Genomic DNA, 15,284 nt, shown 5'->3' on the forward strand with positions numbered 1-15,284 from the left:
AACCCATGTGCATTGCTCACAGCACTGGGGCCCTGAATTCAATTGCTGGTGTACTGTCTATATAAAGCTTACATGTTCTCCCCGTGTTCATGTGGGTTTCCTCCGGGTGGTCTGGTTATCTCCCACAGTCCAAACACACACAGGTAGGTTAAATGGCTTCTGGGAAAATGGCCCTTGTGTGAGTGTGTGTCTGTGAGTGCCCTACGAAGGACTGGTGTCTCAGAAGAAAAAATGACAATCTCTCCTCAGTAAGGAGCGGTGGCTCTATGGCTAAGGATCTGTGCTTGTGGCTAGAAAGTTGCTGGTTCAAATCCGGCAGCTGGCAGCTAGCCCTTAACCCCAACTGCTCCAGGGGTGCTGTACAATGGCAGACCCCGTGCTCTGACCCCAGGCTCTCTCCCTGTCTGTGTGTCTCATGGAGAGAAAGCTGGGGTGTGCAAAGATAATTCCTAATGTTATAAAGACATTTCCCTTTGCCAGCAACTACTGCTGCACGCCGTATTGTTGTGCATTTGATAAACTTTGATTTGAATTGAAGGGTGCCTCTGGAAAAATTACAAAAGGGACTTGTGCTGTAATAGAAGCAAGCCTTACCTATTCTGATAGAACAGAATACTCAGTGTACCATCTCTAACACTGTGACAAAACGGTTGGATTTGCAAAGGATTGCAGTGCTGTGGGTCAGAAAAAAATTACTTAAAAACTTTGGCAGTTATCAAATCCCAATTTCAGGCAATCCTCCAAAAGCAAATTCCTAACTCTTAAATTGATGCTAGCTTTTTGTTTGACAGCTTGCTGGGGGCTTCTTGGGTTTAACTAATTTTAACATGTTACCCTATTTTATTTGTTTAAATAATAACAGAAAATATAACAAATGCATATCCTAGCGCAAAAGAAAACAAAATAACATTGATTACATATATTTTTTAAAGGAGATATTCGTTTCTTACAAATGATCTTGACAGATTCATATGAAATAATCAACATAAAAGTGAAAAAAAAAGAAGTATAGTACAAACTGTTAATGCGGATATATTAACTTTTGTAGAGGAAAATCGTTTCTTAGTACCGGTATTAGTGTTTTTTTAAAACCTTCAGCTCAAAAGGGAAAGACTTGAATCTGATCGGGAGACTCATTTGGGATTTATGTTCACAATAGCAACATTGTATATGCGGTGTACTGAACATGTTTCGTACGAAGTATTTGATTTAATCCGGTCGTCAGGAGATTACAGCTTCTTTTCAGCGCAAATCCAATTTGAACCTTTTAGGTGTTTTGTTTTTCAAGTTTTTAAAAGAGTGTAATCCTTCTGCTGTTGTCGGGCATATACTGCCTGATTTCTGGCTTCTTCGTGTTTCAGATGCAGTGACGAAGACTCCAGGGAACAGGTTACCATCGCTGTTGGCAGCACAAAATTCCAGACTGGATACAATCACTCTCTGCACGCCACACAGCGCTCCGCCTTCACGCAAAAAAAAAAGTGACTGAAAAACTACGGAGTTGTTCCAGAACGCCTGGTGGGAAACACTGTTAACGAGAGCTTTCTTCTGTCTGTCGTATTGCGAAGTGTTGCACCTCTTTAGAATTGCAGCTTTTATCCGCAATAAAGTGAAGAACTATTAAAGATTGCATTGCTGTAAAATGCACATTATATTCGCAATTTTAGCTGGTTTGGCAATACTGCCATTGCTCTTCCGTTCATTCTTCCCTTACATCGTCCAAGATTGGGCATACATGGCGAACGTGATGGGAAGTATTGTAAAGTTTGCGAAACGCAGTAGAAGAAATCCTCCATATTTGGTTTTGGATAGATTCTTTGAACAGGTACAGAGACATCCTGACAAACCGTTCATCGTGTCTCGGGATCACACGTATTCGTTGCGGGAAACCGATAAACTCAGTAACAAATTCGCCAGGGTTTTGCGGATCCACGCTGACCTGAAAGAGGGGAATACGGTCGCTCTGTACATAGGAAATGAACCCGCCTTTATTTTCATCTGGTTAGCTTTGGCTAAAATTGGATGTACGGTGGCACTACTGAATTGCAATATCAGATCCAAATCTTTGCTTCACTGCTTCAGTTGTTGCGATGCGAAGACCCTAATAGCAGCGTCAGGTAAGTGATTGTACTGGTTTCTCTGATTGGCTTCGAACATCGGCGCGTATACAAATAACCCAGAATCTTCGTGAACAGTTTTTACTGTATTTGTGTTGTACTGGAGGACTGTGAATGCTGAGATCATATAAAACCTGAATATCTCTAATCTGGAATACTCTAATCAGATTATTCGCCAAATAAGGCATTGTCGCCTTTTGTCAAATCAGGCAAACTGTTAGCGTTAACTGTTCGTGAGAGAAGACTTTAGTTAAACTTCATCAGTTTATAATGGACACGGTAGAAATAAAATCACAGCAAACACTACAAATTACATAATCAGGGTTACATTTGAATCACACGGAAGGTCACGTCTCGCGTTTACTTAGCTGCCTTGCCTGGGTATGATGTGTCTCCATGTACATATACTGTACTTTTTTTATATTTTCTCAACTAATATTACTGATTTTTTTCTAGTTATTGTTGTCATATGTCAGTTTGGCCCGTTACATTAATTAGGAAGTCCCTGTTGAAAATGATGGAAAGATGCTACAACTATGAGTTTGGGAATGCCTTCTTCAATAGGGTTATTTACAGTTTACTCTATTGTACTGATGATTACACACTACAGTGAAAACGTGTTGTGTCTTGTCTGTTCTAAAGCCTGAAACTGTATTTAAGAGTTTAAATCAAGAAATTCCTGCTCTGCGTAGAACAAGCGGCTTTCAAAAGTAATAATGAGGGTAAATTGAATAAACCTTAATCTCACAGTGTAGATCTAATTTTCAACTACTCGGGAACTGCCTTTCTGTTTTAATCACCAACCAACCTGTTTTTCAGCTCTGATTGCCTTGAGCAGGATACTTCAGTCCTGCTTTACTCTGGTCAAAAAGGTCTTAAAAAAGTACAATTCAAGTTGGGTTTTCAGTGACAGCAAATAGTCAAGCATTTCTAATTAATGAAAAATAAAATGACCCTGTTCATTTTCATTGTTAACCGTAGTAAAAGTATAGCGGATTTCCTGGCCAACTCAGTAATCAGCCAAACTGCATTCAACATCATAAACGTGTTGCAACGCAATAAGTTTTGGACAAGAACAAGTCAATCTAGAAAGAACAAATTAGCCAGGCAAACAAGAAATAAAATCTTTAGGTGTTAATACCCTGGCCTTTTGTTACCTTAAGGGTGGTGGGAGTGTGTAACAGGCTATCCAGCTATGTTGGGGAAACTGATACCCTGATTTGTTTCAGTAAGCTGCTTGATGAGAAACTTGTATAAATTGAATATTAACTGCCCAACAGGCTAGATGGGTTGGTCTTAACTTGTTTTGTAACTATTTTTGATAGTCTGATTTCGAACCAACTGACATGAACTAAGGCCAAAGACACAGAATCCAATGACATGTCAACCTACTGTATGTTTGGGAGAACAGATTGAACTGTTTTTTTTTTCTTTGTTTTCCCTAGAGCTGACAGACGCAGTGGTAGAAGTGCTACCGTTTCTGAGAGAACAGAAAGCGTCTGTGTTTATCTTGAGTGCAGAGTCTACAATACCAGGCACTGAAACCCTTATTGACAAGATTGATCAAGCGTCTGACGAGCCAATACCTCAGTCTGAACGATCAAGCATTACAATGCAAAGCCCTGCTGTGTTTATCTATACATCTGGGACTACAGGTTAACATTACGTTTGTTTTCTTTGGCTACCTACTTGTACCTTTTTAAGCAGCTTAGACGTGGACCTACTGTATTGTACAGTTAGATATGTTCCTGCTCCTGTAGCAATCTACCCAAAGGTAGGGCAGTGCCAGCCCCATGTTTTTTACCCTCAGATCTTCCCGTGACAAGCCCTGCCCACTGCTCCCCACTGCTCCCTCTGAGGCAGGTACTGTATGTTAACACCATAGGAAGCTGGCAGCCAGGAGAAGATACCTTCGCAGTCTAAGTGCTGTGAATTGGCTGTGAATGACTTTTTTGGGCGTATTCACAGCTACATTAGTAGATTTTAGTTTGCGTTTCTTGAAAATGGCCTTGGGGATTTTTTTAAACAAACTTTGTTTTTTTTATCCCCATCCAGTATGTGGGATACCACTAAACTTTTTAGTCTCGCCTGCAAGCGAGCTGGTGCGAGCCCTTAGGAAAAACAACCAATATACAGTATTAGGCTATTGTCCACAGATCTGCTAGATTATTTTGCAGTTATAATTGTTTTAGCCAGAAGCAATGTGATGCATCAGCATCAAGCTGCCTGTGGAGTGGCCATGTTCTGGTTAGCAGAAACAGCTGTTTACTGTATGTTTTCTCTGTATGGTTGAGAACAGGGTTACCTAAGGCTGCCGTGATCAATCAGAAGCGACTGCTCTCGGCGTTGGTGGTGTTGTCATCAGTGGGCGTGCACTCTGATGATGTCGTCTATGTGAACCTGCCTCTCTACCACAGCGCGGCCTTCCTCATTGGTTTCATCGGTTCCATTGAAGCAGGTGCACAGTCTTCCTCTATTCCCACACAGCAGCGGCAAGGAGTGCCAGCTCCATCACCCTGAAAGCAGCACAGCTCCTGCCAGATTCGGGGAAATGCGATAGGGTTCTTTGAGTTTATGATCCCGGATATCTTTATCCTATCCTAAACTTCTTCAGGAAGAAAAACAAACCCAAAACTTGAATGGGAACAAAAAGACACAAAATATAACAACAACCAGTAATCTGTAATGGTTTATTACAGTGTTGTTGGTTTATTTTATTTATTATTAAAGAATTAAATGGAAATGGGGCTTTGAAAGTGTCTCGCACTTTGTTGGATCCTTGTCTTTGCCAGGCTTGCAACTTGATCACTGCTTCAGCACAGGACTGCTCCTCTGATATTCCCACATGCCCTGCTACAGGATCTTCAGAGCTTTTGCATGAGAAGACCAGTTTATTATTTACTTAGTTAGATTGCTACCTGTTAGAGATTGAGCCACGACAACTGAACATTTCATGCATTTTCCCCCACTGTTTTCATTGAGTGACACTGTCCCCATGCCTTCCGCTGTGTTAATGCTTTGTGCACCTTTCATTGTTCTTTTGTTAATTTTCAGTTAACTTTCAGCACTGCTACCCACTAATGACTTACGTTTACTAACTTGGTAGGTCAGATTTCCTATGGAGTAAATGCAGATTGTGTTCAGCATAAACTTGATGCCACCTATGTCATTGTTTTTTAAACCTAAGGCTCCACCATTGTTTTGTGCCACAAGTTTTCAGTCTCCCAGTTCTGGGACGACTGTAGGAAGTACAATGTGACGGTGATGCAGTACATTGGGGAGACCATGCGCTACCTGTGCAACACGCCAAAGGTAACACTTTGAATGTACTATAAAGTCAAAACATTTATTACTTTGGAAAAAATGTGCATGCCTGTGCCTATACAAATGCAGTTTTATTTTCCCTTTTAGAATGACTTTCTGTGTTTTTAAACAGTCTTTATAAGAGAGTGCAGGCTGTGTTCTCTTTGCAAGCTGATTGCAAGTTTGCACCAATGGGCAGCCACTTACGTCTGTGTGTGCCATTGGCTACAATTTTTCCAAAAATAGCGTTTGAGGAGGTTACATGGCACAACGAGTTACCTAGATATCCATCTCATTTTGTTTTCGTTTTCACATTTTACTGCAGCTAAAAAGTTTGCAGTTTTTTCCAGCAGTTTAATACTTCAGTAGAAAATGTAAATCCTTGCAGCAAGAGAGACTCTCATCTGCAGACGTTCTTCTTGCATGTACAGTAGCAGATGCCACTGTAATTCAACGAAGCCAACGGACTCAGGACAGCTGCTTTCTCTCTGGGTCACCCTTTGACCCCAGTTATCCCGAACTTGTCCACACACACTGATTGCCCAAATGATTTTGCTAGTTAAAAGACAACATTTGATACAGTGTCTTTGCCAGAGCTTTCTGCTCCGCATTCCTCTCACTAATTCTCGAGGAGACCAAATCTGTTCCTGGCACTTCAATGCGGTCTGAGCTCAAAAAGCATGTGTACTTCAACGTGAAATACAGCCTAGAATGTGTGCATGAACCAAGACTGAATCAGATTTACTTTTTCTTTTGGCGAGGGCATATCAATCCAATGAAATAAGCATATTTTCAACTTCTTTATGAAGTTAGAATTCAAGATTACTTTTCTGCATCAAATTTCTTTATGTTTACTGTCTTCAAAAACCCTAGTATATGTATATGGGCACAATTGAGGTGTCTGTGTGAAAATGCTTGTGCACCCTTTCCTGTTGAACATGGCATTTCTATTTATATACACAGTACATGCATTCATGAATTAGATCTACTGCCACTCCACTTTTTTATGGCTGTTACATTTGGGGAGATGATTCTATGCATGTTAAACACTTTCTTTAGCCATTGAAACTGTATCTGCTTGTATCATCATGAGGGATCAAGTCTCATAGTGTACCTCATGTGATACATATGTCTCAGGGCCAAGGAAAGTACAGTTTAGTGTCTCAGGCCTGTTCTCTTTTTGGAACAGCCAATGGCTTTAAGTTTGAGATTCCATGGATAGAAACCAGGAAACCAAATATCACAGAATCGTGGGGCTCCCACTGACACTCAGGGTATGATTTTATTAAGGATTACTTTCAGACATTTTATGCTATGAGCGTGACATGAATGTTTCATGTTCTAGTTTGATTATTTAAAAAATGGTGAAAATTACTAAAGTTAATATTTTTACAAAAGAACACTGCAAGAAGAGTGGGTGTATTTTTGTTATTCTAAACTAATTATTATTATTTTATACATGTAGCAATTGTAGTATTTAGGGAAGCACAAAGACTTGTATGTTTTGATAAGGCAAAATGGTTTCCTGGAACAAATCATTGAAAATATTTGGGAATATTTCATTGAATTATAAATGAACTACTTGAAAATTAATCTTCACCAGGCTCAAACACTACAAACATGATCAGAGTTTTTATATAATTTAAAGCAGGGATGTCTCACTAGAAAGAACACAAAGAAAATTGTTGGATTAGCACTATGAGTAAATATCTACTAAAACATGTAGAAAATGTACAGTATACTGATGTATAAGCTATAATACAAAATATTCCTTTCATGAAAGTTTTATTTTGATGTTCTAAAGTACTTCTAACCATATATTCTGTTGAAATGACATTGTAATAAAATTTACTGTAACGTTAACTATTTGGTAGCTGTTTCTATCCTTTTATAGTGCTAATGACATACTTTTGTCCTCTAGAATAAATCTACAGAAAATTCTGCAATCAGATCAGAATTAATCCGATGACTTTTACTCTCATTTTTGTATTCCCACTAGAAAGACGATGACAGAGATCATAAAGTCAGAATAGCGATTGGTAACGGTCTCAGGGCTGATGTCTGGAGAGAGTTCTTGACTCGATTTGGAAGCGTTCACATCACAGAGTTCTACGGAGCCACAGAAGGAAATATTGGATTTATAAACTATGTGGGAAAGATTGGAGCCGTTGGTCGAGTGAACTATTTGCACAAGGTGAGCCCTCCAGTACAACGATGGGATTAGGAAACAGGAAACATGTTGTTTGGTTTTTACGTAGACTTTGTTCAATTGACGCTTAATGCTGTTTTAAAATTCTGCTGTAGAAACTCTTCCCCTATGCACTGATTAAGTATGACATTGAGAAAGACGAGCCGGTGAGAGACTCCCAGGGTCTCTGTCTGGAAGCTTCCAAAGGTGATTAATTACTGTTCTTTTTCACACCAGACATTTTTCTTGTCACGAGATATTCATAAAGGGCTAGGGCTGCTTTTTATTGGATATGTATTTTTTTATCAAAATAAACTTTATTTCACAAAAAGTACACTCTCTATCAATTTATCAAACTTAAATCTAAATCAGGTGGTCGTCCGTTATCAATCAGTGCAAGTGGATGATGGGCCCGGATTTGCACTATTATTGGATGTATATACAGTACAGTGACAAAAATCGGGGTCTCCTGACTCGGGGCTCAGACAGAACAGACGATTGCTCAAGCACAGGTTGAGCTTTGTGATCCCGGGCTCAAGCCTCGGTCAGGTCACTAGCCAACTGTGACTGGGATTCCCCCAGTGGTGGCACAACAATCGTCTTAGCACCAGCGAGGGTAGGAAGGGCAAGTTGGCCAGGACTCTCTCTGCTCTCAGCGTCACAGCACCCCCTGTGGCCTCCTGTGTGCACACCGTTCCTTTTATGGGAGCACAACTTCCTGTAGGGGGCGGGGCTATCTGTGATGTGTTAAACGACGATTGGTTCAAAGGTGGGCGGGTCAGAGGAGTCTGCCCACACCTCTTTTGTCTCTTCCCATGTGCAGTTGTGGGATCTGAAGCTGTGAGCCAAGGTGTGAAAAACATACAATTGGTGATTCCAAATTGTGTGGGTATAACAAACATACTTGATGACTGTAAATTTTAAATGTAAAAAAATTGTTAAGGGATTGCCAGGTTTACGTCAATTTCACATCTGGTGTCTTAAATGCATGAATTCTGAAGTAGATTCCTTAATCTAAAAAGTAGAAAAACTTTTTTTGCCATTCTTTTCTAGGTGAGACGGGACTTTTAGTGGCAAAGATAACCAAAATCGCTCCCTTTTCTGGATATGCAAAGAATCACCAGCAAACAGATAGGAAGAAGCTGAGGGATGTATTTCAGAAAGGAGACCTCTATTACAACAGTGGAGATTTGTTAAGGATTGATCAGGATAACTTCATCTATTTTCAAGATCGTGTGGGAGACACATTCAGGTAGGGAGTCACACCTGTGAGTGTAAAAACCCAAGGCCACAGCTGTACAGCCTGTGCTTTGTTGATGTAGGTGATGAAGGTGCTGTACTGCCCTCTGGTGGAGTTCCAAAGGGGCCTGGGCAGTTGATTCCTGTCTTGGGTGCCATGCACATCTTGTGCCCAGCCAGAATTCAATGGCCATGTCTCAAGCACACTCCCATTCCCATGCCTGACAGCACCTTTGCCACATAGGGGTGAATTCTGCTATGCCACAGGCCCAGCCCTGCACTATGGGAAAATCCAATGCCATTTGGTGCCTCAGGGCGTTATGCCACTGTAGTGGTCTCGTCTATCAATGCTTCCTGTTGCACTTGGCAATGCAGTAACAAACTGCATTCTGCATTCTGCAAACTGCCTTTTGGGTTTAATGGTAGACAAGACTACCTTCCTCTATAATGTTACAGTAGAATTAAAAAACACCATGCCATCATTTTAACTACTGCTCAGAAGAACCGATCAAGTGTAGCTCTTCTCTTGGTCTGCTATGCAGGTTCTGCAGCACTGCGGCCAGAGAACTCATTGCAGTAGAACATGCCATCCAGCTTCTGTCTTCAGCTTTTCTGTGGCTTTCTTGCAGATGGAAAGGAGAGAATGTGTCCACGACAGAGGTTGCTGACATCTTTGCGATGGTGGACTGTATTGAAGAGGCCAATGTTTACGGTGTTCAAGTGCCAGGTACAAAGTTAGATGCACTATTGCACTTTGTGCTGTTATGGCCTTTCTGTTTTCAGTGGTTCCCTGTGTTGTTTTGCATGCATCCATTTTCTAACTGCTTTATCCAATTCAGAGTTGCGGGGGAGCCACAGCCTATACCGGCAAGCAATGGACTCAAGGCAGAATACACCCTGGACTGGACGCCAGTCCATTGCAGGGCAGACACAGACGCACGTACCCCCACCACACCAGAGCCAGTTTTCCCAGAAGCCAGTTAACCTACTAGCATGCCCGTGAACTGTGGGAGAAACCAGAGCGCCCAGAGGAAACCCACACCACCATGGGCAAAACATACAAACCCCACTCAGATAGCACCCCAGATCTGGACTTAAAGCTAAGGCCTGCAAGGCAGCAGTACTATCCACCATGCCTCTGTGCCACCCTGTCTTTTTTCAAACTAAATTTTTAAAAACCTTAATAAGTCCTTAGGGCAGTTATTGAAACCAGCATGCTGTAGGCAGGTAAATCCAAAATGCATGTCAATACAATTTGTGACTGAGTTGCAGAAGGAGGTTGCAGGCGTTCCTTTATTTGATATACAGGTCTGCATGCATATGCATTTATATGGAATACAGCTGGAAATACCGTATTGTTTTGAAAGGTTAAGCTTGTGCCATGCATAGCAAGACAGACATTATCGGGTTATTGTTTCTGATAGCGTGGCTTAGCCTGTGACTCGTATATACTCTACATTCCCTAAGGATTTTCAGATCAGAGTTCTCATGCATGCAGACTTCTTACAGGCTCCTTTTGTAGGAATAATAGCAAATAGGTTAATACCCATTAATATTCAAAATGTTTTTTTTTAGAAATAAGCAAGAATAGAGAAAGTTGAATATTATTTCACGTCAACTTTAGGTGGAATCTGAAAGACATTTTCTAAACACTGCATGACAACGGATGTTACACATATGACACTTCATGTGCTTTACTCTTTTTAAAATTGTGTTAATATTTAGCAAACTCAACTGTTAATTGTTGGCTTCTGGGAAAATCGGCCCTGGTGTGAGTGTGTGTGTGTCTGTGTGTCTGTGTGTGCTCTGCAATGGACTGGCCTCCTGTCCAGGGTGTACCCTGCCTTGCTCTTGCTGCTTGCTGGGATTGGCTCTGTCTCCTCCTGATCCTGAATTGAATAAAGCAGTGAGAAGAGGGACGGATGTGCCAGTTGTTGCTGCTTTGTCTGAAATAATAATGTTTGCTTATTTGACTTGAACTCTTTCATCTTGTTTTGAATTGTATCGTCATTAAACTACCGTCTCTGATAGTGTGATGCATGATAGTATTCCAAACCCTCAGAGGCACTGACACTGTCAACACAGCGAAGTTGGTCCGTATTAATAGTGCACCCCAAAGGAGAGGACACAAAGTGAACCTACAGGGAGGTGTATTAAAAACTGAGAACAGGAGGCTCTTCTTCACTCAGAGGGCTGTGGGAGTTTGTAACAGGTTACCTAGCCATGTTTTTGTAGCAGAAACCCCGCCTTCTTACACGGAATGACTGAGATCCTTGAACAATGATCTACCCACTACCCAACAAGTTGGAATAGCCCCGTCTTGTTTGTAACCTTTCTTAGTGTCACGATCATAATCCCTCCTCTTAAGGGCGCTCCGGCTCTTTTACATTTTGGCTGATTCCATGCACCTGCCCTCAGTCCTGCCCCTCCTTATTTAAGGCGGGTGCTCTTGCTACTCTGGGCTCTGCATTGGAAGACGGAAGCCCGGAGGCCCGCCTACCACCAAGTCACCCTACATCTGCAGCCTGGCCTCGTGATCCTGCTTTTATTCCCCGTCTCTGCACCGGATCCCGTTCTGGTTTTTAACTCTGTCTTGTTTTCCTCTCATTTGGATTTCCCGGTTTTGGACTTTTGGACTTTGCCCTGGATTTCCCCCCTGGACTCCCTTGGACTTGTTTGCCATGGCCACGCCCCCCTGTTTGTCAACCTGCCCTGATCGTCGTCTCTTCCCCATTGTCCTACTCCACTCACTTCCGGATTATACCGTCTGCATAGGGTCCTGTTCTACCCAATGTTACACCTGGGTACTATTGCACTTAATAAAAATAAAATGAAATCCGCTTAGATAAGGCAGGCACAAAACCTCCAGAGATGACCTCACCCAGGTGGTTTTAAATTATTTTTGCATTTTCATTTTGTTCCGCCCCTGTTAAATTGTAAGTATGGCCATAATCGCAGAACCTTCCTATTTCAGCCGTTATTGTGGTGCTGTGTCATTCCTAGGGCACGAAGGCAAAATAGGAATGGCAGCTGTGATCTTAAAGCAAGGAAGACAGTTTGACTGTTGCGGGATGTTCAACCATGTTGTCAGCTTCCTGCCCAGTTACGCAAGACCACGTTTTGTGCGAGTTCAGGTGAGGACAAATGTATTGGAATACAATCTAAATAACATACATGTGACCTCACTGTCGGGGGCACCACCCACACTTTGTAGAGGTGCCAGTTATTTTTTTTTAAAAGTATCTATTTGTGAATTCTACTGCCATGAAACCCCCAAGCAAGTGACACCAACCAGTGCTCACACACCAAGACATGACTGCTGCTGCTTCCCTTCAGCCCAGTCTGTGTCTCAGAAGACACATGGTTTTAATGTGAAATTGTTGTGATCATTTCCTCCACGTGGGAACTAAGTACAGCGACTTTTAAACACAACACAAAGATGGTCAGAACAGTTTGGAAACGTCTTTTAGATTCCCAACTGTGACAGAATGCTTGTTATTTTTTCTTTCTTTCTGAATGTGAAATACTCCAATACTTCCCCCTACCCTTCTGGTATGTTTGAGAGAGTGTACAGTATGTGATACGAATGAAGTATGAATGATACTTACCCTTTTTGTTGTTTCCCCAAAAGCACTGCAGTGTTTCCCCCACTGGAGTAGTGTATTGTATTGTATTGTATTGTATTGTATTGTATTGTATTGTATTGATCAAGATGGCCACCGGTCACCTTTCCTGTTTGTAGTATCACACAAATGATCTTAAAGGGAAAGGTTACTGGTGAGCCATCTATATATAACTGATGTAAGGTTAGTTGTTTTGTTTAAGTGAATATATCACAGTTGCACAACTCTGTTAAAATATCTAAGTTATTTTGGGATGGTTAATTACTTTATTTTGATCAATTTGCCCATCTTTGTTAACAAAACTGTGAGCGAGTCCCTTTAAGAGGATGGTCCTTAGAAGAGGAGGGGCTATAAAAGGGACTGGGAGAGCTCAGTATGGAGAAGGGTGCCTTGGAGAAAAGGTGTGGAAAGTACTCCTGTAAGGGGTTTTTTATTTTGTTATCCCTATTTTTTGGGCAATAAATCTAGTTTTGTTTATATTTGAAGACTGCTTGTGGGAGTTTCTTTTCTTTTGAGCCAAGCCTGGTAACTTGGCCAGTGACACCAACAGTTCTCCAATCATGTCTTCTTTTAACTGCAGAATTCCTTAGAGGTGACAGGGACGTTCAAGCAGAAGAAAGTGAAGCTGGTGGCAGAGGGATTCAATCCAGCCGTGCTTCAGGATCCACTGTACTTTCTAGACGACAAGGAGAAGAGATACGTACCAATGACTCAGGAGATCTATGATTCCATCCTGTCAATGGACACGAAGCTGTGAACGTGCTGCACATATTCTCCAGTTTAGGCACTGCTCAAAAATGTCTGCTAGAATATGCAATCCAGGAATGTATGGTAGTAAGAACAGGGTAAATAGCACAGGCAGGCAGGGTTACTGATTCTCTCATTACTGTTCCCAGATTCCATTCTCTCAAGTGAGAGTAACTGAAGAAAGCATTCCTCAGGGATAAAAAACACACATTGTACTGAATTACTATTTCGTGCAGAACCAAGAGAAATACTGTACAGTAGCCTGCACTGACATGATGTAGATTTAAATATCAGAATATTGCTGCTCCAGAACTCATTAATGTAAAGCCTCATTGCTCACACTTAAATCTTTCTGTTAATTAGGATAAGTTTTTTTTTCAATAGAAATATACCCAGGGACTTTAATAAACAGTAGTACAAATTGTAAATCTAATGATACTGACAGCGGGCTCCAACAAGCCAGGGGCAGTTTTAGATTAATGATTTTAGTGCTCCTACCATGTGGACAGTGTCTGAGCTAAAGCACTACATCTCCCAACCTGGCTCAAAGGACATAAAGTACATTAAAGTAAAGTATGAATTCCAGTTTTACTATGCTTTAATGCTAAAATTAGATTTTGTTTTGTTGATTGATACAAAACTATATCTCACAATGTGTCATATGAACAAGCATGCCCGTTTCTACGGTGCAAAGGCAGGAAAAGACAACAGCAGCATGTGTCCCTGCTGCTTTTATTTAAAGCATCTATCCATAAAACTGAAATAACAGCCTTTTTTTTCACTGGGGGGAATATTGGTCTTTACTTGAATCCATTATTTTCAATTATGTTTGTATTTTCACGTCAATTACTCCACGAGTGTATTTTTATAAAGGAGCCACACACTTATTATTGCACAGTCTCTTATCGTGTGAGAACATTTTTTTTTCCTCTGGGGAAATCTCCTCTGGAGTCAACTTTGCGATCATTCATACACAGCTCACTTTGCCACAGGGGTCTTCATTGTGTTTTAGCTGGTGTCTCTCCCTGCAGTCGTGGCTAATTTGTTTCAGTTCTGGTTATTGTGTTGTACTAGTAACCAGAATGCGTTTTTAAATGCATTTTCCAAAGCACTGTAACAATAATCATTTTTATTCTTCTGTAACATTTTGAAGGCAACGTTGAATTATGCACTTCCGACTTTCAGAGACAGTCTCTCATCCTAGCGTTAATCCCGCATCAGCAGGGTCCGCTTGTCGGAGGAGAACAAAGTAATGTAGCCAATTCATAGAGAGGGATTATTAGGAAGCATAGGACATTTGGCCAGGACGCCGGGGTTACACCCCTACTCTTTTCGAGAAACACCATGGGATTTTTAATGACCACAGAGAGTCAGGACCTTGGTTTTACGTCTAATCCGAACTTTCAGAGAGAGTGATGCGCCCTTAACGCGACATGTTTGTGTTACACTACGTCCAGGAAAGTATTCTAAATGAAACAAAATCCGTGCGTCTACTCTCTAACAGCTTTATCCAATTCAGGGTCACGGGAGAACTAAAGCCTATCCCAGGGAGTAACGGTGCAAGACAAGTTGGACAGTCCATCGTAGGGCACACACGGACAGAAACAGGCACCCCATGACCAGCTTTCCCAGAAGCCAATTAACCTACCACCGTGTCTTTGGACCGTGTGGGGAAGCACGAACGCAGGGACAACATACAAACACCACTCAGAGTATCCAGGAACTGAACCCAGGGCATCAGCACTGGCGAGGCTGGTTAACGCTGACCACTGCGCCACCCGGTGAAACAGCAGGCCAGTTTGAAATTCAAATAACAGATACATTCATTCGGTTAACGGAGGATATGGAAGTGATTTCCGAAGAGTTTAAGTACATTTCCAATGTTCTTGCTGACTTGCTGGTGTACCAGTGACATTTTATGAAACGGCTCCAGTGGAACTTTTAAATAATTAAAATCCCAGTCAAATCTGTTTTGAACTTTATAAAAATGTAAATTATTTTCTATTTCATAAAAACCATCCCAATTCTATATTTTGACATAACACGAATTAATAACACATTAATTAA

General features: G+C 41.3%; 1 protein-coding gene across 1 annotated transcript; it reads left to right on the forward strand.

The window, feature by feature from the left end:
* The first annotated feature begins 1,311 nt into the window (after window positions 1-1,311).
* LOC148658957 (long-chain fatty acid transport protein 2-like) lies at window positions 1,312-13,802 on the forward strand. Its single transcript, XM_088640778.1, has 10 exons — window positions 1,312-2,117; window positions 3,563-3,772; window positions 4,417-4,575; window positions 5,305-5,429; window positions 7,420-7,614; window positions 7,725-7,815; window positions 8,662-8,860; window positions 9,477-9,574; window positions 11,851-11,981; window positions 13,051-13,802. Exons 1-10 carry the CDS (start codon window positions 1,643-1,645, stop codon window positions 13,225-13,227), a joined length of 1,860 nt encoding a protein of 619 aa, XP_088496904.1. The 5' UTR covers window positions 1,312-1,642; the 3' UTR covers window positions 13,228-13,802.
* The last annotated feature ends 1,482 nt before the right edge of the window (window positions 13,803-15,284 follow it).

The sequence above is a fragment of the Lepisosteus platostomus genome, chromosome 7 (assembly GCF_059453375.1).
Source record: "Lepisosteus platostomus isolate fLepPlt1 chromosome 7, fLepPlt1.hap1, whole genome shotgun sequence".
In the NCBI taxonomy this organism is placed as follows: domain Eukaryota; kingdom Metazoa; phylum Chordata; class Actinopteri; order Semionotiformes; family Lepisosteidae; genus Lepisosteus; species Lepisosteus platostomus.

Coding starts and splice junctions, on each gene's coding strand:
- LOC148658957 (XM_088640778.1), top strand. CDS start 1,643: ATGCACATTATATTCGCAATTTTAGCTGGTTTGGCAATACTGCCATTG. Junction 5,430..7,419: donor ACCTGTGCAACACGCCAAAG/GTAACACTTTGA, acceptor TATTCCCACTAG/AAAGACGATGACAGAGATCA. Junction 8,861..9,476: donor CGTGTGGGAGACACATTCAG/GTAGGGAGTCAC, acceptor GCTTTCTTGCAG/ATGGAAAGGAGAGAATGTGT.